General features: G+C 45.2%; 1 protein-coding gene across 1 annotated transcript in view; it reads right to left on the reverse strand.

Moving 5' to 3' along the window:
• LOC115472439 (retinal guanylyl cyclase 2-like) overlaps positions 1-26959 on the reverse strand; it is a 140396-nt gene that overhangs the window by 70574 nt on the left and 42863 nt on the right. Inside the window, exons 9-14 of the mRNA XM_030206728.1 lie at positions 15226-15295; positions 14978-15122; positions 12811-12897; positions 4812-4931; positions 3038-3086; positions 2835-2936 (exon numbers count right to left, since the gene is read on the reverse strand). Of these exons, the coding sequence (XP_030062588.1) occupies positions 2835-2936; positions 3038-3086; positions 4812-4931; positions 12811-12897; positions 14978-15122; positions 15226-15295 (573 nt within the window). The remainder of the gene's footprint in view (positions 1-2834; positions 2937-3037; positions 3087-4811; positions 4932-12810; positions 12898-14977; positions 15123-15225; positions 15296-26959) is intronic.

Consider the following 26959-nt stretch of genomic DNA (forward strand, 5'->3'; position numbering starts at 1 on the left):
CAGGTCACAAATACCTGGCAAGATCCTGAAAAAGTTCAATACATTTTATGCTGCTTATCCCAGAAATAAGCAGTGGATTTTCCCCAAGTCAACTTAATAATGGCCTTTGGACTTTTCCTTTAGGAAGCCGTCCAGACCTTTTTTTTAAACCCCGCTAATCTAACTGCCTTTACCACATTCTCTGGCAATGAATCCCAGAGTTTAATTACACGTTGAGCGAAGAAAAATTTTCTCCAATTCGTATTAAATTTACTACTAAGTAGCTTCATCACATGCCCCCTAGTCCTAGTATTTTTTGAAAGAGTAAACCAACGATTCATGTCTACCCATTCCACTCCACTCATTATTTTATAGACCTGAATCATATCTCCCCTCAGCCATCTTTTCTCAAAGCTGAAGAGCCCTAGACGCTTTAGTCTTTCCTCATAGGGAAGTCATCCCATTCCCTTTATCATTTTTGTCGCCCTTCTCTGTACCTTTTCTAATTTTTAACTATATCTTTTTTGAGATGCAGTGACCAGAATTGAACACAATATTCAAGGTGCGGTCGCACCATGGACCGATACAAAAGAATTATAACTTTCTCATTTTTGATTTCCATTCCTTACCTAATAATACTTAACATTCTATTTGCTTTCTTAGCTGCCACCACACACTGAGCAGAGGGTTTCAACGTATCATCAACAACGATGCCGAGATCCCTTTCTTGGCCATGATTAGTCCAAAAATAATAATTATGTATGGTCCAAAACTGTTTAAATTATTGTAGGTTATGAGTAAAGAAGGGTAAGAATGAGTGGCAGGAGGAAGATGAAAATGCACCTGCTAAAATTATATAAAGTGAGGAAGTCAATAGGTCAATTACTCTAAATGGATCACAACTCCAGCTAGAATTCATGGGCTTGACAAATCAATTGTTAAAGTAATCATGAGGGAAAGGGAATAATATGCTGCCTTTCTGTGATTGCAATCAAAGCAATTTACATGTTACATACAGGTACTTATTTTATAACTGGGGCAATGGAGAGTTGTGACTTCCCCAGAGTCACAAAGGGGTGCAGTGGGATCAAACACAGTTCCCCTGGTACACAGGCCATTGCACTAACCACTAGGCTACTCCTCTACTCAATTTCAAAGGAATTTACCTGGGTAACTAGAGTGGGGGTGAGAAGGTAGCTGGTTATCTGAGTAAAATCCATGGATCACTGGAACTGAACATTTCCCCCTCTCCCATTGATTAAATGCCACCTGGTTTTATGATTCTGTCATGATACAGCTAGATGTATCCAGGGGGAAAGGGCAGGGCAGTGGTGTTCCTAGGGGGGCTGACACCTGGAGCGGATCGCTGATGCGCCCCGCCCCCCCCCCCCGGTGCAGCGCGACCCCCCCCCCCCCCCCCCCCCGGCAAAAGGACACCCCCCACCCTGGCTAAAGAACCCCCCCAGGTGCAAGCCGCTGGGGGGGTGCTGCGCGCCGGTCAGCTTCCTTCGTTTCCATGCTCCCTCTGCCCCGGAACAGGTTACTTCCTGTTCCGGGGCAGAGGGAGCATAGAAACGAAGGAAGCTGACCAGCACCCGGCACCCCCCCCCCCCCCAGCGGCGTGCACCCAGGGCAGACCGCCCCCACCGCCCCCCTTGGTACGCCACTGGGGCAGGGAAAGAAAAATTTGATTTTCAAACCTCTATGCATACTTTCTCATGGAGACTCTGCCTGAAGTTAAAGCAGGTGCAAAAGCCATGAGTATGTTTGTACCCTCAGATCTTGCCAAAGCTCATTTTCAAAGCAATTATTCATGCGGCATCCAGCCCCCACCCACACCCCATCCACCCCCACACATATACCCCTGGATTCTATATAGCGCATGGATTCTATAACAATGCGCATAACATAACAAGCTTAACAAGCTAATGAGTGCTGACAACAGTACTTAACAAGCAATACTGAGCACTAATTGGCACCGATTAGAATTTATGCGCACAACTCGCTAAGCGTATTCTGTAATGAAGTGCACCACACTTCTAACGTGTGCAGGCAATAAAGGGGCATAGTTATAGGCAGGGAAATGGGCATTTCATGAACATTCTAAAATTTACATGTGTAGTTATAGAATATGGCTCAGTGCACCTAAATCTACGCACAGCAGGAGCGTAGCCAGACCTGCCATTTTGGATGGGCCCCGAATTAACCTGGGTGGGACGTTCGTTCGTTCCCTCCCCTCACCCGGGCATCTGCTTCTCTCTCCCTCCTTGGCCTACCTGGGCAGCACTTTCTCCCTTTGCCATCCCCTCCCGAGTTTTGCGTTTCTCCCTCTATTCTGCCCGCTCTCCCCGTCCGTGTGGTCGCGCCTAAGGAGAGGCCCCACCCCCGATGACGCAAGCTGGCAGAAGGCTATGGGAATCGCCGGTGCTGGAGGGAGAACGGCGCTTCAGGGAGTAAAAATGACCAGACCATGCGGATGGGGAGAGCGGGCAAAAGAGGCAGGAAAAGATTGGCGCCTCACTTGGGTTGGGGCTTGTTAGGGTGGGCGGGCCTGAAGGAAAATTCACTGGGCCCGTCCAGGCCCGCCCGTGGCTACGCCCCTGGCGCACAGGGATTTATGACAGGTTTTCGTTGGTGTAAACGGATGCACGTAGATTTAGGCATTGATATATCAACTAAACGTATTCTATATACTGCACCTAAATCTAGGCGCCAATTATAGAATATACTTAGTCAGCACTGACTTCGGCACCAAATTTTTAGGCGCCATATATAGAATCTCCCCCATAATGAATTTGCAAATTCTCAGCCTTCTGCAATTATTCGGGGAGACGCATGATTGTCACAGGACATACCTCAGAATAGTCAGCCTGACTGGGGCAGTCCTGGTCTGATTTTCCAGGGGTTAGCTCTGGAAGGGGAGGGCGCCAGGTCACATCTTTCAGGTAAGCATCGTCCTTATTTTATAAACATCAAAAAGATAATGCAAAGCATAAATAAATTGAGACCGAGTATGCAATCACAAAAGTCACAAATGTAGACAAATCTGTATACTCACAGGGAAAGGGTCACATCTGCTAGCAATTTCCAGTAGGATCATAGCATAACTGATGAAAAAAGGTGATAAGGAGTTAGTTTCAGGTTCACAACAGCTCTGCTGCCCCTAAGTGTTGGTATGCTTGAGTATTGTTACTGAATGCATTTGGTATTGTTGAGTATCATTGAGAGGTAACTGATTAACATTATTGCTGCTAGGACTTTGGTGAAGCTAAGCTGGTGGCTGTCTGAATAGATCCTAAGGAATTTGTACCTGAGGCTCTGTTGAATAGTTAAAAGTGAATACAGCCATTCTGCCTGTCCATGATTCAGGAGTAAATTCACCTTAGATGTTATTGGTATGCGTGGATGTATGTGTTTGCATATGGTACCACTCCCCTCAACCTTGGTCATGATATCTATGATACTGTTCAATTATCAATAGAGGGTCTTTTATTAAGGTGCGGTAATGTTTTTAGCTCGTGGTAGAAATCAGCTGGCGGTAAACTCTGAGATGTCCATAGGACCGCCAGCTTATTTCTACCATGGCTTAGTAAAAGACCCCATAGTCTTTAATCATTGGTTCATAAGTACATAAGTATTGCCATACTGGGACATACCAAAGGCCCATCAAGCCCAGCATCCTGTTTTCAACAGTGGCCAATCCAGGTCACAAATACTTGGCAAGATCCCAAAAAAGTACAAAACATTTTATACTGCTTATCCAGAAATAGTGGGTTCCCCCAAGTCCAATTTAATAATGGTCTATAGACTTTTTCTTTAGGAAGTCGTAAAAACCTTTTTTAAACTCTGCTAAGCTAACCGCCTTTACCACATTCTCTGGCAACGAATTCCAACGAATCTATATGAATAATTTCTAGCACCCTGTTTAGCTGTTTCAGTTTGAGTTTTGCTTTCAGCTACAAGTCTCTTAACTGTATTGTGATATTACTGAGCACTGCTATGGTAATGTTGTTATTGGTTAGTTATAAAGGTGTCACATGTGTTATCTTGTTATCTTAGTCATATCATATGGTCTTATAAGCTGTTTAGCTTCTCAGGTGAAAGCAGTTTTGCATTTTCTCACCCATGATAAACCTACAAAGAAATTCTCATATAGAGGCCAGTCATGTTTTCTAATTCTGTATACTACCTTAAAGCATGGGTGATTTACCAGAATATAACTCATTCCAAAAGCAGATACCTAAATAGGATACCATTTGTCAGGTCAGCTCAGGAAAATAAATGCAACCCCACACCTTGGTAGACTATGATTCAGGAGTGTCCTCGTGTTCCCCATTCTCTGTGTAGATAATATCCGTGATGAGAACCATTGAAGAGAGCACATACATACCAGCTCATGCTGAACGAGCAGACCATAGAGATCTCTTCAGCTCTTTCTAAATATTTAGACTGTCACCAGAAACATTAAAAAAAATTCCTAGATAGGTAGCTACAAACTACAGGTAGGTGGATTGTATGATAGGGTTAACTACTGCAAGCTGCAACATGTTTTTGCATCAAAGCCGATGCCTCAAGTACAGGGATGCATACAAGAGGAGCTTTCTGCCAGGTAAGCTAATGGAGTATTTCTGATGGGTTTACTTGTTAGAATTCTCTTATTCTCCTATCTTCATCATAGGGAAAGTATACAATGAAGATACCCAAAGGCCAGGTAGCAGAAAAGTAGATTGTGAGATTAAGAGAAAGTAGATTGTGACTGTGAATAATTAGCAACTCCTACAAAAGGAACCAATAAACTGAGACCAGGAAACCGGTTGGCTTTATCTCATTACCTGTATACATCACCAGCTGGAGTACCACTGCTGCTGTTACCCAGCACTTCCTCAGGAGGGGTGTAAATGTAAGTCTGCTTTTTATTCAGCTTGTCAGTGAATTCCTCCAAATCATCATTTCTAAACATTAACAAGCCATAATCTGTAAAATATTATTGGAAAATAATACTATGACTTTCTTGCAAAACCTTTGTATTTTCCTGCATGCTGAGTGCTATAGAAACTGACCGATTTATGGCAGTGTTTGAACCCAACCTTTATAGACTGCACAGTACCATATTTTTGGAGTACTTTGCTTAAAGCAGAAATTGCATGTTGAAGGTCAGCTAGAATAATGCTGCCTCTCAAGGTTCTTCATATGCTTTATAGGAGAATATCACATTGGCTCTAAGACCTATGGGTTAGTATGTGACAGCAACTCCTTGGTAGCCCTTCATTACCCTGCTGGTCCTTTTGGGAAGCCCATATTAGTTGGTTTCTGATAGCCCCAGGTGATCAAAGAATCTATAGCACTGAGAAAGTAAACCTTCCACCAATAACCCTTCTGTTATTTATCCTCCAAATAACAGTAGTGGTTGTTTAGTGGAGGTTTTTTGCAGAATACCAGCAAAGTCATGCTATATCAGATGCATGCTTTAAAGCATTTAAAACATAAGGCATAGAAAAAAAAACCTAAACCTAAATTGTACCAGGTATAAAATCAACAATTGCAGCTGTCAATGTATTGTAGTTACAGTGGATTAAGATTTAAAGTAAACCAGTCAATTTGTCTTCCAGAGGGAATGAATCTGTGTGACATAAGCACCACATATCCATGGAGAAGCAATGCAGCCTCACTGATGTTCAATTCAACATATAGGGGCCCTATTACTAAGTGGTGGTAAGCCCAATGCAGGCCTACTGCTCGCCATTCCGGAACTACTGGCCAGATGCAGGTGCCAGTGGTAGTGCCACCCCCAGCATGCGGCATTTCAGTGGGTGGTGCTAAGTGCTCCCCCCCCACCCCCACCCCACCCCCACACGCATGGCTATGCGGTAAGTTCAGTCTTTTTATCCACTGCGGTGAAAATAGGGTTACCATATGTCCGGATTTACCCGGACATGTCCTCTTTTTGAGGACATGTCCGGGCAACCGGGCGGGCTTTGCCAATCTGCCCGTTTGTCCAGAAATTTGGACAACCAGGCAGATTGCTAGCCTCCCCTCCCCTTGCTACTGCCCTGATGGTCTAGTGACCTCTTCCGCCTTCGGGGCAGGAAAGAGCAGGGCCGCCAAGAGGGAGGGACAAAATTCCCCGGGCCCGGGCCTCCAGGGGGGGCCCAGCGCCGCAGCTGCAGTTCGGCTCGCCCGCTGTCGCTCCCTGATACTGACCTTAAGCACTCGAAAGCACAGCAAGCAGCAGCAGACCACTCCTTCCTTCCGTGTCCCGCCCTCGCCTGACGTAACTTCCGCGAGGGTGGGACACGGAAGGAAGGAGAGGTCTGCAGCTGCTTGCTGCACTTTCAAAGGAGACAGTGAGGCGCTTAAGGTCAGTGGTGTGCATAGGGGCCCGGCCCGGTGGTGGGTGGAGGGGGCCCAGCGACCTCGGGTGGGGGGGGGGGCCCGGGGGCGGCCTTGTCCCGGGCCTGGCCCAGTCTCTCGGCGGCCCTGGGAAAGAGCCCTCTCTTTCCTGCCCGGAGCGCTGCCCTGCATGCATCCTTCCTGTTGCTGATCTCGGCGCCGATTCAAAATGGCCACCAAGAGTTGAAGTGACCTCGTGAGACTTCAACTCTCAGTGGCCATTTTGAATCGGCGCCGAGATCAGCAACAGGAAGGAAACATGCAGGGCAGCGCTCCAGGCAAGAAAGAGGAGGCTCTTTCCTGCCCCAAAGATGTCACTAGACCACCAGGGCAGTAGTAAGGTAAGGGGAGGGGGGGGTGACGGGGAGGGGGGTGACGGGGTGTGTGACAGGGGGGAGGGGAAAATGTAACAGGGGCGGAGCGAGGGCGTGAAAGGGGCGGGGTGGGGTGTGTGGTGGGGGCAGGGCATGTGTCCTCCTTTTTGGGGGACAAAATATGGTAACCCTAGGTGAAAAGGGCCTCAGCGTGTGGTAAAAATGGCCCCTGCCACTAGCACAGGGTCCTTTTTACCATAGCTTAGTAACAGGACCTCATAGTTTTGGTGATAATTGTCTCATATAGATAGAGAATGGTGAGCTACATATTTGCACACTTTTTAGTTGTACCGAAATGCGAGTTCTGACTGGAAGACTGGTAAAGCTGTTTGTGGTACTTCTAGATGGAATGACAGGGGAGGGGTTTTTGGAAAGAGGCGTACCAGAGATTTTGCAGACCCAGCGATCGTCAATGACACAGTTTCTTGACGTTAATTGCCCATGGAATATTCTATATTGATGTAAATATGCCATTCCACGAGCTGTGTCTGTTGCAAATGACAGCCTTATAAAAACAGAGGTTGATTAATTGGTTATTTTGCAGTATTTTACAGCCTCATGCTTAAAAGTATGAAACACCTGAGGGAGATGGGAATCATAGAGAATACTTAGAACAATGCACTACTAAAATAAACTAAAGGACATAGATTTTATCAGAAAATAGACTCAACAGTAAATCTCCTTGAGGCAAAACAAAATGCAAATCTTTTCTGCAGATATGTTATATATTTAAAATACTTGATGCACAGGCCAATAGGACTGGAGCCTCTATGGCCTCTCTCATTCTAAGAATGACCCTGTAAACACATTCCCCCAAATTCTATATACGGCGCCTTAACTTGTGTGTGCTAATTTGGCCGCATAGTCAAATTGCACGCACAACTTAATTGATTAACAAGCCAATCAGTGCTGATAATTGATACTTAACAACCAATTAGCTGCACTAATTGGTTTTAATTAGAATGTACACACACAACTTTCTAGTGATATTCTTCTATGTTTGTGCAGCGCTGCGTTCGCCTTGTAGCGCTATAAAAATGCTAAATAGTAGTAGTAGTAGTGATATTCTACAATGCGGTATGCATAAATTCTAATGTACACAGTCAAAAAGGGGGCATGGCCATGGGCATGGAATGAGCGGGTTGTGGGCACTTGAAAAAAACTATGTGCACTATTATGGAATACACCCAATCTGCGCCTAAATTAGGTGCAGGTATTTAGGCCTAGTTTTAGGTGACCTAAATGGGTACACCTAAATTTTAGTCACAAGAATGGTGCATGAGCATATAAACTACACCTAAAGTTTGGCATGGTTTTTTTGGCGCCGATTTTTTAAAGTGCCCTTTATAGAATTTGGCCCATTAGTGTTCAAGTGTACAGCGCTGCGTACGTCTAGTAGCGCTATAGAAATGATAAGTAGTAGTAGTTAGTATTACCAAGATCCTACTGGTATTACATACACTGGTTAACTTTGCTGTGTTGCCAATTTAGTAGAAAGGAATGTAGGCAGCTACTTTCTATTACAGAATGCCGATAGAGACTGGTCTAGAAAGGATTGTAGGCAGTTACTTTCTATTACAGAATGTTGATAGAGCCCTTTCTATAAAGGAAAGGAAGATAGCAGCCTACCTTCCTTTATAGAATACTAGCCGTTGAGCCCTTAAAAACGGGCTGGTATTGGGGTTTTCCTTCCCCCTCCCCGCGAGGTCGCCACCGCTACCGTTCCCCCCCCCCCCCCCCCCCACCCCCGGAGTCGCCGCCATCCCTCCACCCGGCCCGGGCCCTCTCTCCGCTACTAAACTTACACATCCATTCGCCGGAACGCAGCACGCACATCAGCTGAGCTGCCATCGGCCCTTCCTTCTCTGCCTGTGTCCCGCCCTCCTGTGACGTAACGTCAGCGAGGGCGGGACACAGGCAGGGAAGGAAGGCCGACGGCAGCTCAGCTGATGTGCTTGCTGTGTTCCGGCGAATGGATGTGTAAGTTTAGTAGCGGAGAGAGGGCCCGGGCCGGGTGGGGGGGGGGGGTAACGGTAGCGGCGACCTCGGGCAGGGGGGAGCGGTATCAACCTCGGCGGCGCAATTTCCCTCTCTGTCCCGCCCTCGTCATCACGTATTGACGTGGGGGCGGGACAGAGAGGGAAGTCTGTACTGCGCATTTGCGAGTGAGTCGGTCACTCGCCGTTTATATGTTTGACTAGCCTAATCAGGTATATGTGTGCTTAACATTTAGGTGTGAGCACTGACACCAGCCGTAGAGCTGGTGTTAATGCCTTAGGCCCTCATGATCAAAAGCAAATGCCAGCGCTAGAGGCTGTTAGCACCATACTAGCGCCGGCGTTTGCTACCGCCCCATGATAAGAGCCCTCGAGCGCGTGAAACAATGCGCTCAAGGGCTCTTTGCGCAAGTAGCATGCAAATGCATGCTAAACAGGGCTCAGCGCATTCATCCCCAATGATCAGCGACCAGCGCGCCAAAGATTTGGTCGCTAGCCGCTGCAAACCCTACGCTAGCTCCGAGCTGGCTTTAGGGTTTGCCGATGATTGGGGAGGAATGGTGAGCCCTGTCCAGCATGCAGTTGGATGCTGGCAGGCCCCCGTTCCCCCCCAAGGCAAACGCCAACAGGGGGCTGGAGGTCTGGTGGACCTCTGGTCCCCCGACGATCCCACCTCCCCAGGTTCAGGGAGGGCTGGAGATCTGGTGGGTCTCCAGCCCCCCCAACCCCCCCCCCTGAAATTGGTCCCTGGTGGTCTAGTGGCAGCATGCCAAACCCCCTCCCACCCAGTGAGCGACGGGAGGGCTTGAGGTCCGCCGGACCTCCAGCCCACCCCAACTCCCCTCCCCCCAGCATTGTCTGACGATCCCTGTGGTCCACCGTTAAAGACAAGCCCCCTCCCGGCCCCCCCCTACCTTAGTTGGAGGAGGAACGCAGCCCGCCTCCCTCCTCTTCCTTGGCTTGATGACACTGCAAAATGGCAGCACTCAGCTCCGCCCAGTGCATCCTGGGATGCGCTGGGTGGGGCTACAGACTATATAAAGGAGTGCATGCTCGCCACAATTCGCCCGCACTTCTACCCCATGATCAGAGATAATTGTGTGCTTAAATTTGCATGCAATTATCTCTGATCATCGGTGCGGTAAAGCCCCGCGCTGTTCCAGCGCTATTTTTAGCGGGGCTTTTGATCATCTGCCCCTCAGGGAGGAAGTTATCAATGTGGGCTACCGTTAAAACAGGTTATTTTACTATTGACCCCAGCTATTAATAACTAGGTTTCATTGCATAAAGTGGGACCTGTGCTAAAATAGCACACGTTGTGGTAAACAATCCACCTGAACTCCTACCCTGTGTACACCCCCTTGCAAATATGTGGATATTTGCAGAATAGCACATAGGAGATGTGCTTAAATGCCATCATTCTAAACATTTACATGCATAATGGATGCATAAATATAGGGCCTATGTTATAGAATTGCCCCTAAGAGTAAAGTGAGTTGAGCAGAGAAGATTCAGTAGATAGTAATCTATTCATGCAGCTGTATGCAAAACAATTCACCTAAATCCCCAATTCAAGGGTATGTCATGGTTTAAAAGAGCATCAGTCAGGCTTCCTTTTGGACAGTATTCTGTCACTATGTAAACATACATCACATCAATGGATCCACCAATGAATTTGCATAAATTTGGATGGTCCAGATTTCTGGGGAAAAAAGAAGTAAAATATATTAATTTTTTGACATGAGCTGCAAAATAATTTCTCTACCAATTAAAAGCAAATGAATGATGTGCTGCAATTAAAGTTATATTGAATCAAATCTCTTATACCCTTCCAGGATCCACCCTGTGCACACCTCCAAGGACACTAAGGTCCTTCCAAGGTGTATCCCTAATCACATCCTCTCCAAAAAACATTACACGATGTGATACCCGCAAGCGAGCCTTCTCTGGAGTAGCTCCCGCACTCTGGAATGCACTGCCTGAAAGGCTCCGCTTAACACAAGACTATCTCTACTCAGGGCCACCGAGGGGTGGGGGCAGGGGGGACAAAATTCCCCGGCCCGGGCCTCCAAGGGGGGCCTGGTGCCGCAGTCCCACCTGCTCGCCCTCGGCTCCGTCGTACGACTCAACTGGGCCCCCTGCATTGAAATCACAGCGCTTCTCACCTCCATGTGAAAGCACTGCAGGCAGCAGCAGATCACCTCCCTTCGGGCCTCCTACCCTCCCTGTGTCCCGCCCTCGTCTGACGTAACTTCCACGAAAGCGGGACACAGCATGGAATGGGCGGGTGGAGGGGGCGTGGCCCCCAGGGGCAGGGCCGCCCGGGCCCAGCCCAGTCTCTTGGCGGCCCTGTCTCTACTTCAGGAAGCAGGTGAAAGCTTGGCTCCTTAACCAGGCCTTTAATGGAAGAAGTAACTAACCCATTAGTCTCACACACATACACAAGGGGTGACAAGGGCAGCACATACTGCAGCAGGACATGTTTATCCACTTTTACCCTAGCTGATAATATTTAATCACCTCTCTGACCTTATGTGCAACTTTCTTTAAATTAGTCTCCTTAGTTTCCTAACTCCTTTTACTCTCTTACCTCATACTCTCTTATATATACTAGCCGTTGAGCCCGTAAAAACAGCCTAGGAAAGGGGGGGGGGGGGTTGAAAGGCCCCTCCCCCCGGGGTTGCCGACGCCCCCCCCCCCCCCCCCCGGAGTCCCCTCTGCCACCCCTCCACCCGGGCCGGGTACCTGGCTTCACTATCCAAACCGCCGGAACGCAGCACACAACTCATCTGAGCTGCCGTCGGCCTTCCTTCTTCTCTGCGTGTGTCCGCCCTCGTGTGACGTAACGTCGGCGAGGGTGGGACACAGGCAGGACAAATGCGCAGTAGAGACCCTCTCTGTCCCGCCCCCTCGTCAATACGTGATGACGGGGGTGTGACAGAGAGGGAACCTGCGCACCTGCGAGTGAGGGAACCGCCATTGCCACCGCTCCCTCCCCACCCCAGGGTTGCCGCTACCGCTACCGCTCCCCCCACCCACCTGTAGTCGCCGCCGCCACCCACCCTTCACCCGGCCCGGGTAACTGGCTTCACTATTCAAACCCCGAATGCAGCACACAGCTCATCTGAGCTGCCGTTGGCCTTCCTTACGTGCCTGTGTCCCGCCCTCGCCGACGTTACGTCACACGAGGGCGGACACACGCAGAGAAGAAGGAAGGCCGACGGCAGCTCAGATGAGCTGTGTGCTGCGTTCCGGCGGTTTGAATAGTGAAGCCAGGTACCCTGTCCGGGTGGAGGGGTGGCGGAGGGGACTCTGGGGGGGGGGGGGTGGCGGCGACGACCTATCCGGGGGGGGGGCTTTCAAACCCCCGTTTTTATGGGCTCAATGGCTAGTCAAACATATAAATGGCAAGAGGTGTACTCACTCGCAAATGCGCAGTAGAGACCCTCTCTGTCCTGCCCCCGCGTCAATACGTGATGATGGGGGTGTGACAGAGAGGGAACCTGTGCACCTGTGAGTGAGGGAACCGCCGTCGCCACCGCTCCCCCCCAGGGTTGCCGCTACCGCTCCCCCCACCCACCCGGAGTCACCGCCGCCACCCACCCTCCACCCAGCCCGGGTACCTGGCTTCACTATTCAAACCCCGAATGCAGCACACAGCTCATCTGAGCTGCCGTTGGCCTTCCTTACCTGTCTGTGTCCCGCCCTCGCCGATGTTACGTCACATGAGGGCGGAACACACGCAGAGAAGAAGGAAGGTCGACGGCAGCTCAGATGAGCTGTGTGCTGCGTTCCGGCGGTTTGAATAGTGAAGCCAGGTACCCGGCACGGGTGGAGGGGTGGCGGAGGGGACTCTGGGGGGGGGGGGGCGGCGGTGACCTATCCGGGGGAGGGCCTTTCAACCCCCCCTCCTTTACTAGCCCGTTTTTACGGGCTCAACGGCTAGTTTCCTTAGATTACTTCTTAGTCTACCTACCCCTTTCACCTTCATCCTACTCTATACATCCCTAATTCCAGAGCAACCTTTCAATTGACAGAGGACATCCAGAAAAGATGTGGCGTACACTCACCTCACCTGTTGCACTTCTTTCCTGATGGCTTTTGAAAGGACAAAGTTTTTCTTCTTTATTTGTTTTATTGCTACTCTCCTTCCATCACTGCAATGTTAACAGGACGTTAACTAATACAGATTTACTATACTAGATAAATACAAAACTTACAGCCAAAACAGCACAAGAAACACTCAGATTTTATGCATCAAGCTCTCTGAATACATTGTATTTCCCGGTGTACTGTGAGTGGATTATGTTAATGCATGATGTGCTTTTTTGGACTGTATTAGAAATTATCTTAGCCTGGACATTTACCCCTTGGGAAAATTGCAGTTCTTTCTTTAATTCTTCACTTGGAGTGTTTGAGCATGGATCATCCTCTAAAACAGTGGTTCTACTCAAATCTGTCTTGGGGAACCACCAGCAACAAGGAAGTGGGAAGTGGGCCAATGGCTCAAGAGACCAGGACAACAGACCACTATTCAAAGTGGTTTATTGTAGGCTCGACACAGATCTGTGTTTCAGCCACAGGCCTGCCTCAGGAGTCTTGTTAGCTACGTGAATAGGTGAAACTCCAAAAGGTAGTTTTCTTAAAATGTTGTAGTGCATAGGTGTTCTTGAAAAAGACGCTTTAGAGAGCTATTAAAGCTTTCATGCGGTATACACTTTTTCAGCTCCTTAGCTGACTCTCGCTAAAGGTCTTTTTTGATTTACCTATATGGAACAATTCCAAGATTCTTATCAGGTAATACTCCTATTGATTGGCATAATTGGATTACTAATATTGATCTGTGGTTAATTTCTCAATTAATGACTAATGGAGAATTAAAATCTCTGATAGGAAGGAGAGAAGGGAGAGGTGTTTTAAATGGAACACATTAGACTTTTGCAGATTTTGCCTATCTGACTCACAATTTTTTAACTGGTACGATTCAGATTTTAAAAGGATCAAGTTTGCAATTAAAATATTTATCCTTAGGTCTCATAGTTGAATCTTTTTAAAATGTTTATCCACATTCTGCATACATAAACATTCTGCATCCCTAATTTATACATTTTTCCAAAGTCATTCCAAGAATTTTTGATTGTCCTCCCCAAAAGCTTGGGAAAATGATATAGGTGAATCCTTGTCTGAAAATCAATGGTCCATTTTTTGGCTGTATGGTCCTAGACCTTCTCTTTCTTCTTTAGTTACTCAGGAGATCTTTTACAAAGACACATTAGTATTTTTAGTGTGTGCTAATGCTTAGCATGCAGTAGAGACACCCATAGGAATATATGGGCATCGCTAGCATTCAGCATACACTTATTTTTAGCATGCACTAAAAACGCTAGAGTGCCTTTATAAAAGGTCTTCTCAATCTTCATTCTTTCTTCAGCATAGGTCACAATGGACACTGATTAAATCATACAAGTATGACCTCTCTCAAAATGATCTTTTTTTGGTCTTGCAATAATGCAAAAGGGACTCTCAAACACATGATTTTTGATTGTAACAATGTAGTTTTGGGCAGATGTTTAGACTAAAGTTATGAGTATTAAATTACTGAATCATACAAATCTATTATTTGGAAATCATTGACTCTCTCAAATGATCTGTCGGACGAAGATGCTGCTTTGTTTAATTTTTTAATTTCCATAACTTTAAAATTGATCATTCAGCATTAGTTAAAAAAACAACTCTAATCTTTCTGTGTTACTATGGTGGAACACTGTTTTACAGGTTAGAAAATACAGAAAAACCTATCTTCATCCTTTACTAGCTAATTGTAAATGTAAGTTTTTAAAAAATGGTCCAAATTTGATAAATTTCTTTCTAAAGCTCCCAATATTCTTAGCTCATTATGCTAGTCTAATTTTTGCTGCTCATATGTATTCTTTAATTTGGTTAGTTTTTTAAATTTTGTTATGATAATTCATTGTTTTGATTTTAACTTATACTGTACTTTACAGATTCCTGTCTGTTTATAATAGCTATTCAGTATTTATTTTTTTAATGTATTTCTTGGGATTTATTAACCACCTTTATGAACAGATTCACCCAAGGCAGTGTATTTATTACTTGCTGTATTTTTTTTTAAACCTTAATAAAAAATATTATCTGTCAGATCACAGGTGTCCTAATTCATGACAATATGTCTGAGAATTCTCAAGCCCACTGAACTTAAGAACATGCCGTTCATACTATGTGCCTGTCTGTATGAAGCTCTCCGAAAGAGTGCAGCATGTCAAGACAGTGTTAGCTTTTAATTCAGAACAATGGTGGGGATGTGGGCCGTTGTTTGTTTCAAAACTTGCCGCACTACTGATTACACTCTGAAATTCTTTCTCTGTCAAAGAAAAAAAAATAGAAAAGAGGTCAGTATGTTTGAAAGTATTTCATTAACTTTAGTATTTCAAAGCTAATTTTGAGTAGCTGAAGATACATTGTACCTGGTAGATTGTTCACCTGGATAATCCAGCTTTCATCCCAAAGCATCTTCTGTCTGTGGTACTGAAACCACTGCAATAAGATGAGACAATGAGATATGCAAGCAAGCAATGTCGTTTGAAGGGCAAGAACAAGTCCCATTTCAGCCAGAGGATCCTCAGCAATTCTTTTCATTCTGGAATCTCTTGACAGCATCAGATACAAGGGTATGACCATGAAATATAAAACAGTGATCATGGCCTGGCACAGCCAATGTCCCATTAATTGATTTGGACAGTAGACTTTGGTACACTTCAACCAATTATGCATAAACCTGAGGGGCCCAATTATTAAATTATTATTATGAATGGTACTGAGACTAGAGTTACGCAAAATAGGTCTTCAGTGGCAGTAGCTGCCTAAAATCAAAGCCATCATAGCACATACTATATAAATTTAGACTCTAAAGCAGTGACGATCCTAGGTCGGCTGCCACCCGGGGTGGATCGCTGATTCGCACCCCCTCCCCTGGGTGCAGCATGACACCCCCCCCCCCCCCGGCGCACGAAAACCCCTCTCCCGGGTGTATTCTTAGCTGCTGAGAGCAGTTGCGCGGTTCTTGGCTCCGCTGGCTCCCTGCTCTCTCTGCCCTGGAACAGGAAGTAGCCTGTTCTGGGGCAGAGGGAGCAAGGAACCAGCGGAGCCGACAGGTGTGCGGCTGCTCTCTGCACCCCTCCAGCAGCGTGCAGCCTGGGCGGACTGCCCCCATCGCCCCGCCCTTGGTACACCGCTGCTCTAAAGTAAGGGTTCTCAATCCAGTCCTTAGGGCACACCTAGTCAGTCAGATTTTCAGGATATCTACAATAAATATACATGAGATAAATTTGCAGGCACTACCTCCTTTCCATGCAGATCTCTCATACATGTCTTGAAAACCTAACTAGCTAGGGGGATCTTTTACTAAGCTGCGGTAGTGTTTTTTTACTCACAGTTGAAATCAGCTGGTGGTAAACGCTGAGACGCCCATTATATTTCTATCGCTCCCGCCAGTAATCTCTACCTTCTGATCTGTCTTACCCCGGTGTCACATTACTCACCGCTGCTCTTTCTCTTTTTCTTTACCTCGCTTTGCCTTTTCCCCATTATACTTCTAGGACATTAATTGTTTGACCCCATGCTGTGTTTTTAAGTAGATTGTTGTATGCCACATTGGGCCTGCCCATGGGTGGGAAATTGTGGGATATAAATGCTGTAAATAAATAAATAAATAAAATTTACCGCCAGCTAATTTCTACAGCGAGCTAAAAACGCTACTGTGGCTTAGTAAAAGATCCTTTAGGTTTGTCCAGAGGACTGGGTTCTAAAGGGAGGGGATTACATAGACTGGAATAGTCCTATTTGTATTTGAATTTGTCTCTCATCTCTGAATATATATCTTACATACTGTTAGAAAATTAAATATAATATTGCAAGTCCACTTCACTTCCAGACTGATTGAACATGCTTACTTAGAGTTATTAGTTCATGTGACCTAACATTTTATTTTCCATTCTTTCTTTATGTGTGCACATGAGTGTGTATGTGTGAAAACGTCTGTATGTATAAGTAGCATTTCTATGTGTCTCTGATAAGAAGGAGAGAAGGGAGAGGTGTTTTAAATGGAACACATTAGACTTTTACAGATTATTCAAAACATTGCTATCAAGCTTATCACAGGACCTTGTAAATCTGACCATGTCTCTCCTCTTCTTAAAGGGGAATTTTGATTGATCATGGCCTATCATATCCCATTTGAAATTCTCTGTCCCTTCCCACCCATCTGATCACCCAGACCAAACCCTGCCCCTGAAGTCTAAAATTCCACCTTCTGGACTTAAGCACCTATCTCTCCAGGGGTCAACCTTCTCCCTACACTTCACCCCCCCCCCCAGACCTACTCAAGGTTCGACATTGGTAGTCTAGTGGGCCCGAGCAACAGTGTTCCCCCCTCCCCTCATGCCTGTAACTGCACTGGGATCCAAAATGACACTGATGACCCCTAGCGGTAGTCTCACAGTACTACTGCTAAGGGGTATCCTTCAATATTACTACTACTACTACTACTATTTAGCATTTCTATAGCGCTACAAGGCATACGCAGCGCTGCACAAACATAGAAGAAAGACAGTCCCTGCTCAAAGAGCTTACAATCTAATAGACAAAAAATAAATAAAGTAAGCAAATCAAATCAATTAATGTGAACGGGAAGGAAGAGAGGAGGGTAGGTGGAGGCGAGTGGTTACAAGTGGTTATGAGTCAAAAGCAATGTTAAAGAGGTGGGCTTTCAGTCTAGATTTAAAGGTGGCCAAGGATGGGGCAAGACGTAGGGGCTCAATATAAGGAGATTACTGCTAGGGGGTCATCAGCACCGTTTTAGATCCTGGCACAGTCCCATGCAGAAGTGGAAGGAGACCACTCCCTTCTAGGCCCCCTGGACTACCAATGGTGACCTTTGGATAGGCTGCAGTGGAGGAAGGCTTGAGGGCAGGGTTTTAGACTTTAGGGCAGGGCTTGGGCCAGGGAGGGCATCAGGAGGAGGAATTGGACAACAGGGGGAGCACTGCTGCACAACTGTTTTGACGGAATCTGTGCTACTGGATGACTGGTGTGTACAAAGGGCAGGGATTTAATCAATGTAACCTTATGACCTGCACTTAACTAGGAATTCTTCATTACATAAGTACATAAGCACTGCCATACTGGGAAAAGACCAAGGGTCCATCAAGCCCAGCATCTTGTCTCCGACAGCGGCCAATCCAGGTTTCAAGAACCCAGCAACCCCCCCCCCCCCCCCCCCCCCCCCCAAAAAAAAATGGACTTTTCCCTCAGGAATCTGTCCAAACCCCCTTTAAATTCCGTAAGGCCAGCTGCTGTCACTACATTTTCCGGCAACGAGTTCCAGAGTCTAACTACACGCTGAGTAAAGAAAAACTTTCTCCTATTTGTTTTAAATCTACCATATTCTAGCTTCATATTCAGGCATATTTTCAAAGCACTTAGCCTCCCAAAGTTCCATAGAAACCTATGGAACTTAGCCTCCCAAAGTGCTTTGAAAATATGCCTGATTGTGTCCCCTGGGTTCAGTGGGTTACCTGCACCTGTCGGTGAATGCTAGACACATGCTGATCCATTCAGTGTAGCGCATGTGCAGCCCCGGACATCTAATCACAGACCTGTTATCTCATGTGGCTGAACCCCACTTGTCCCTTTAAGTGTTGATAACACAGCTGCTCCTATCACCTCCTTAAATGCAGCTGTGTTATTGGCAGTTGTGACAGCTAGCTCGCAGTATTGCTCTGCATGTTAACTGTCACTGCCATCCACTCCTCAACACCACCCTACTCACACCCACATACTGCCCATTCTGCATTAAGCAGTTAGTGTGAGTGTTTTACCATGCTGGCTGTTTACACACGTGTTAGATATTAATGTGGCTACGTATAATGCACTGTAAATATGTACTGACTGCTTAACGCAGCTTAGTAAAAGGATCTCTATGACTTATTGGGTCAATTTTAAGTGGTAGAAGACAGCAGATTTTTAAAAGTTTGGTCACTGTGTTTTAAAAAAACAAGTAGTTAGGCTGTGCTGACTATATCTATTGACCACTATCCATGTAGCAAACCTAAAGTAAACTGCGTAAGTTATCCGTATAGCATCCAAATATTGCATCTAGATGGGTAATGTATGGTTCCCACCCTTGTTCACCCTAACTCCACCCTAACCCTATTCAAAGAGTTTAGGCAAAATTATGCTCTGACACTTTCCATTTAGAGAGCTATTCTATAACAGGGCACCTAAAAATAGGCGTCCAGAAGATGCCTGGTAGGAGCTTATTCTACAAAGGAACATAAGCCCCTTGTGAGGAAGCGTATAGGAAATTGTTAGTCTCCCATAATAACACTCCCTCACAGGATCACCTTAAGAAGCTAGAGATTGCAGTGTATAGTAGAGAGCATGTGTTTTAAGCAGGCACGGCTAGCATGCTGAGCCAGCAGGGCAGAGTCCACACTGAGACAGAGTTAAAATTTCTAGAGAGGGAACAGAACAGAGAGGCCCAGGACAGGGAGGAAGAGTCCTTGTTCCCTGCTAGGGCTGCAGTGTTTAAAGATGGGCTTGGGAGAAGAAGGGAACTGCCTTTCTACATAGGTCTCCACTATATGTGTGTGTCTAGGCTGAGCATAGAAGACTGCTAAAGAAAAAGTATTTTTTTTTCCTGGTGAATTTGAATCTGCATGGCCAGACTAGAGATAGGCCTGGGATAGATAAAAGCTGTCTTTAACTTGTTGCATCCTGTGTTTGGGGTTGGGCAAGAATGTAACCCTGGAATGACTTTTCACTGACTTTATAAGCAACTCTGTGTGTAAGGCTGCCTGCCTGTACAGTAAACAGGCTTCAGTATATTTTGGTTTAAGAAATAAAGAATTCTTGTTTAAATTCCATACCTGGCCCAGCTGTTCTCTGAAGGCTCAGCACTCAATCTACACTCACGCTATCACACACCTACTTTCCTTCATAGAATTCTATCCTAACCGAGTATATACACACTTAGGAGTGAATTCTATAAATTGTGCCTAAAAAAATTGGCGCCCCCCCCCTAAAACTTAAGTGCTATTCTATAAGTTATGCCTAAAGTTAGGTATGGTTTATAGAATAGCACATAAGCACAGGGGCTGGGCATAAATTTAGGCTCATCCATTTGCACCAATGAAAATGTGTTGCAAATGTCCCAACCTAAATTTACTAATGGAACCCCCATATTCTATAATTGAGCACGTAACTTGAATTCATGCCCATGCTCTGCCCCAAAATGCCCATTCCCCTCCCATTTCTGCACCCCCTTTTCCGGAACGCACGTAAAATTTAGGCATGGATCACGCGTTTAAATTTACACGCGTACATGTTAATCGATTCAATTAGCACCAATAATTGCTTGTTAAAAGGCCAATTATTGGCACTAATTGGCTCATTATTCAATTAAATTGCGCTTGCCCAAATTTACATGTGCAATTTTTACCAACTTTTATAGAATTAGGAGGTTAAAGGGCAATTTTATAACCAAGATGTAGGGACCACAATGAGGTATGCTTAGCGCCAATTCTATAACGACACTTAGGAACACCTAAACCATTACAGAATACAAACACAAAGCCTTGTTGGTACAGCAAAATTTAAGTGTGCCCAGTTATGATATGTAAGCGACTGGTGTAGTTTGGTACACGTAAGTGCACCATATAATGTACAAAGCTGATAGTGGTCTATAAGTTGAGTGCATTGCTTGGTGACACACCCATAGCCTGCTCATGCTCTGCCCCTCACAGTTGTGCACTAACTCCCGGATTCTATATGGAGCGACTTAAGTTGTTCATGCAAATCTGGTCGTATTCTGGATTTGCATGTGCAACCTAATTTGCTAACCAGCCAATCAGCACTGATAATTGCCAATTAACAAGCAATTATTGACACTAATTGACATTAATTAAAATTTACTCACACAGCTATCTACGCTTATTCTGTAACATGATGCTCGTGAATTCTAAGTCGCATAGTTGAAAAGCCGGCATGACCATGGGCTTGGAATGGGCGGGTCGTGGGCATTTCTAAAAATTATGTACACTGTTATAGAATACACCCAATCTGCTCCTAATGTAGGAATTGGCATTTACACCAAATTTTACTTGGTGTAACTGCCCACAACTACATTTAGTTGTGTGGATGAGCGCTAGGCTTGTTCTATAAACTGCACCTAAATTAAAACGTACTTTATACAATACGCTTGACATATTTTTTTTGCACCAATTTTTTAGGTGTGATATATAGAATCTAGCCCTATATGACTTTGGTGAATACTTTATAGAATAGAGTCTAGCACTTACTCGCATTAATACCAATTATTGGTACTTCTGATGTTTGTAAGTTCTAGCATTCTGTAAACTACATGTGCACTTAGTGGGCACTTACTAAGCTGTGATAAAAAGTGGTCTTAGTGCTCCCTTATGCAGGTCTTTCTCACACACTACAGCCATTTTTACCACAGCTGTAAAAATGGCAGGAAACAATGATTAGCGCCTAACGCAGCTTAGAAAAAGGGCCCCTTAGTGCCTAATGGTAGGCAATAAGTTATAAAATGAGGGGGATAACATTTAGGTGTGAGCACTTACACCAGACAGGGCTGCCGAGAGACACAGCTGGGCCTGGGACAAGACCGCTGCCGCTGCTGCTCCCCCCATTCAGGGCGCCCCCCCCCCACATTTTCCAGCTGCCCCCCCTGCCCCCCCATACCTTTCTGTGTGAGTCAGTCCTTCAGTCTGTCATCTCCTCTCCTGCGTGTGTGCGGGGATCCAGATAATTGCATTAACGTGATATCAAGTTAATATGCAATCATCCAGGTCCCTGCACGCATGTAGGAGCAGGAGAGACAGACCCGGAAGAAGGAAGCTTGCCGGTGCCAGCCCCCCCCCCCCCCCCCCCCCTTGGAGGCCAGGCCCACGGAACTTTGCTCCCCTGCCCTCCTCTTGGTGGTCCTGACACCAGACATAGAGCTGTGAGTGCCTACGTGCTGCAGCTTTGTGTAACTTTCAATATTTGCTGTTATACAGTCACTGCCCATGCTCCAACCAAGCCCATGAGTCACGCCCATGCTCCAACCAAGTTCCACCCACGTGTACACCCCTTGCAGTTACACATTATGTAAGGGAATTTACAGATTGGTGAGGAGGAGAAAAAAGGAAAGTGCAGTTATCTTAACTTCTAAACTAATTCTCAGATGTTACAACAATCAAAAGAGAAAAAAATGAAGATGTTTGCTGTCATAGCATGGGGGGGGGGGGGGGGGGGAACAACCACAGTTCTTGAAGGCCACAACCCAGTCGAGTTTTCAAGGTTTCCACAATGAATTTGCATGAGATTGATTTGCTGTACTACTTCTAATGTATGAAAACAGATGTCATGCATGGAGGGGCATAATTGAACGAAAACGTCTATCTCCATGGGCGTTTATCTCCGAGAACGGGTCCGTGAAGGGGGCGGACCGAACCGTATTTTCGAAAAAAATAGACGTCCATGTTTTATTCGACAATTTGTGAGCTGGGCGTTTTTGTTTTTCAGTGATAATGGAAAATGAAAGCGCCCAGCTCAAAAACGAATAAATCCAAGGCATTTGTTCGTGGGAGGGGCCAGGAGTCGTAGTGCACTGGTCCCCCTCACATGCCAGGACACCAACCGGGCACCCTAGGGGGCACTTTTACAAAAACAAAAAAAAAGGTAAAAGAGCTCCCAGGTGCGTAGCACCCTTCCCTTGTGTGTTGAGCCCCCCAAATCCCCCTCAAAACCCACTGCCCACAAGTCTACACCATTACTATAGCCCTAAGGGGTGAAGGTGGGCACCTACATGTGGGTACTGTGGGTTTCGGGGGGTTGGACGACTAAGCATTAAGCAGCACAATTGTAACAGGTAGGGGGGGGGGGATGGGCCTGGATCCACCTGCCTGAAGTCCACTGCACCCCCTAACAACTGCTCCAGGGACCTGTATACTGCTGCCAGGGAGGTGGGTATGACATTTGAGGGTGAAAATAAAAAGTTGTGAAACATCATTTTTTTTTTGGTGGGAGGGGGTTAGTGACCATTGGGGGAGTCAGGGGAGGTCATCCCCGATTCCCTCTGGGGGTAATCTGGTCATTTAGGGCACTTTTTTGGGCCTTATTCGTGAAAAAACAGGGTCCAGGAAAAGTGCCCTAAATTCTAGCTACAAACGCATACTTTTTTTCCATTATCGGCGAAAGGTGCCCATCTCTCCTCGGCCGATAACCACGCCCCAGTTCCACCTTCGCCACGCCTATGACACGCCCCCGTCAACTTTGTACGCTTCCATGATGGAGTGCAGTTGAAAACGTCCAAAATCGGCTTTCCATTATACCGATTTATTCGTTTTTGTGAGATAAACATCTATCTCCCGATTTGGGTCGAAATCTAGGCATTTTTCTCTTTCAATTATAAGGTGGATGTTCAGTGTGGCAATCTTGAAACCCTAACTGGGTTGTGGCCATTGAGGATTGTGGTTGCCCACTTCTGTCATGCAGGGTCATTACTAATTACTTATTATTCAGGTTTGTAGTTAAAATTGCTCATTGCAATTTCTTCAACAATGGAAAAGCAGTTTCTTATTAAAAGGCTCTCAACTTCTACTCACCTCAGTTAGACACTGTTTGATTTCCCAAAATAATTTAGCAAGGAGTTTCCAGAAAGTCATGCTAACATATCACTGATTTTCTTTATTGTAAGGTGAACTAATAGCCCCTGAAATACTTAGGGAGTCTTTTACTAAAGCTTAGCTTGAGTTATCTGCAGCAGGGCCCGTTGGAATAACATGGGCCCTGCTGCAGATAACTGGAGCTAAGGTTTAGTTAGTTAAAAAATATTTAACAAAAGCTGAGCTCCTAAATTTGAGCTCCTAAGTTAGCTTCCAACATTTGACCTCCACTTTCAAACAAACATAGGACCTATATTTAGGACCTTAAATGTTATGCTCTTAAATTTAGGTCTGTCATTCATTTGTGCAGATTTATCAGACTTATTTGGGTGCCTAGTGCTGAAAATCAGTGCTAACTTCTTTTCTCATCCTAAATCTACCCCTGTAACCGCTCATTTCTAGGGTCCTAAATTTAGGAGTTTAGGGCTACATTACATTACAATATACTTCTATACCGCTGATACCTTCTGGTTCTTAGTGGTTTACAATAATTTAAAAAAACCAAGGCAGTCTCTTGGGAAGCTAGAAATAGAATCCTATTCAAGATTCTATACGTCATGCCTAAAAAAATCAGCACTGAAATGAAAAAAGCCTAAGCGTGTTCTATAAAGCACGCCTTAATTTAGATATACTTTATAGAATAAACCTAAATTTCTTCATGGTTTATAGAATACACTAAGCACCCATCAACGCAACTAAATGTAGTCACAGCCATTTATTCCACATTTTACTTGGAGTAAATGCTGATGCATAAATTACATGCGGACCGGGTATATTCTATAACAACACACATAGATTTTAGAAACGCCCATGACCCACCTATTCCACACCCTCTTTTCAACTATATGACTTAGAATTTACCCTCATCACATTATAGAATATTCTTAATTGGCAATTATCTGCGCTGACTGACTTGTTAACTAATTAAGTTGCATGTACAAATTCAGAATATGACTGTATTTGCGTGTACAACTTAAGCTGTACTATATAAAATCTGGGAGTTAGTGACATTTTGAGTATCAGTTTAGGCACTCAGCCCTAGCAAATTTTCAAGAAGGACAATTTAGAAGCCTAGCTCTCAAAGTTCGAAGAGGTGATCTTTAATGCCAAATAAATATTAAATTGTAATTACAGCAAGTCAGCCTATTAACCTAGTGTCACGATTGTGCCCATGTTTCAGGCTCTCATGCATCTCGCCACCTGGTGTTTATACCTGGTGGCTGCGATGGACTGTCTGTTTCCTGTTTCCCATGTTCCAGAAGTCATGCCGGTCCGGGTTTCACCCTATGCTTGGAATAAACTTCCTGAGCACTTACGCCAAGCCCCCTCCTTACCCATCTTCAAATCCTTACTCAAAGCCCACCTCTTCAATGTTGCTTTCGGCACCTAACCTTTATACCTTTCAGGAAATCCTGACTGCCTCAATCTGACGACCCCTACTTGACTGTTTGTACATTTGTCCATTAGATTGTAAGCTCTTTGAGCAGTGACTGTCCTTCTATGTTAAATTGTACAGCGCTGCGTAACCCTAGTAGCGCTTTAGAAATGTCAAATAGTAGTAGTAGTAGTAGTAGTTTTCCAGCCTTCCAGACTAGCTTGGGATTTTTGGAACTAAGCAGCACCCTTACCTGGTGAACTCCCTTGTGTGTTGCCTTTATTAACCACCTGGGAACTTTCAGGCTTTGCCTTGGCAACAGAGGTCTTCAGTTGTGTTCTTGTCCTTGTTGGTCTGTTGCGGTTCCTGCCCTGAAAGCTTGTTTTGCCTGTCTTTGACCCTGCTGGTTTCCTGGTTTATTCTTCTGTCTGCTGCCTGCCCAAGACTCTGCTAGTTCCTGGTTTAATCTACTGTCTGCTGCCTGCCCAAGACTTTGCTAGTTTCTGGTTTATTCTTCTGATTGCCGCCAGCCTATTGATTCTGTTGGGTTCCTGGTTTCCCTTCTGCTTTGCTGCCTGCCGGTAAGACTCTGTTTGATTCATGGACTATTCTCCTGCTTCTGTTCCAGTCCAGTGCTCCAGTCTGCCCTATGCCCGTCTGTCTGTGGTCTGCCTTGCCTCCTGTTTGGGTGATTTGCCTGCCGCTACCGCTCCTCAGCAGTGGCCCAAGGGCTCACTTTTCTTCACTAGCGTGACACCTAGTAGCAGCGCGGGGGACCCAGGTTTGATTCCTGTTCATATTTCTTGGGCCAGTCATGGCTAGAGATTCTGAGAAGGCAGCATTCAGGACTGGGAAGGAGGAAATCCCAGCTATTGTGCAACAATGGCACCTAATGGTTAACTCAAGACTATGTTATGCCAATTTAGAGAGGCAGCGTTTGGTTCACACCTTGAAGCCGAAGGATTTTCACTGTGATGATCGAATGAAAAAGAACTATAATGAAGAAAACATCCCAGGTTGTTTGTGTAAAAAGGTTCATGGTGCTTTAGTCTACTTAATACAGTTTCCCACTGAGTTGGAATTCCAAAGGAACAGGAGAAAACTGCTGGGCCAATAATAAACTTGAGATTACAGTAGGGTATGTAAAATATACACAACCTTCAAAATACCATGCATGGAAAGACTGCATTTTCAGTTGCCTGAAAATGTTGACTCATGTTGAAGAGATTGTAACTCCAGTTAAAGTGAGTTTAGAGGTAACAGTGACCTTAACGTAATTCTACAGTGGAGAGGAAACAAGGAAGTAAGAAAAAAAATACTTGAAATGTTTGTTTTCCTTTTTTTTCTTGGTGCATTGATTTATTTGTAATAATTACAAGATTTATTGCTATGAAAATAATTGATGTCAGAGGTTGCAATTCCTTCTATACTAATATTTTTCAGTGATCCATCTGGCACCTTCATAAAATACAATCTTTTGAAATAACATGTGGCCTCTTGTTGAAACAGACAATGATCCAGGACAGGATGTACATGAAAGGATTTTCATGTGTGCCTCAGGTGCATCATTAGGCACTGGATCAAAGGTTGAGAGGCTTTAGTACTTGGGGAACACATCAAAGTCCTTTCCTACGTGCCCTGGAGTGTGTTATTGATCTTATAAATTGTCCTTCTACTAATCAGATTTTGCTTTAAAAATATATTTTTGGCTGTATGTTCAATTAACTGACCTGGAAGCCAGAGCATATTATGATGCCACTGAGCATGTGTTCAAGGTATTTTGGCATTAACATTAACTGAGTTTTAAAGGAATTTGATGCATACGTGATGGTGAGAGACCAAAATGGTTTATCCAACCTTGTCATAAACAAAATGGAAACAATGATATGAAAAATATACAATAATCATACTCATATATAAATAACTGCAACAGAGACTGTAATGGCAAGGCACAGAAGGCATTTTCAAGTCATGTACTGCTGTATAGGATGAGCTGTGGAATATAACATTATATACTGTAAATATCACTATGAACATCTGGTTTTCCTATCTTTTTACTTATAAAAAGCTTTTGTTTGAGTGCCAGAAGTATCG

The sequence above is a fragment of the Microcaecilia unicolor genome, chromosome 6 (assembly GCF_901765095.1).
Source record: "Microcaecilia unicolor chromosome 6, aMicUni1.1, whole genome shotgun sequence".
NCBI lineage: Eukaryota > Metazoa > Chordata > Amphibia > Gymnophiona > Siphonopidae > Microcaecilia > Microcaecilia unicolor.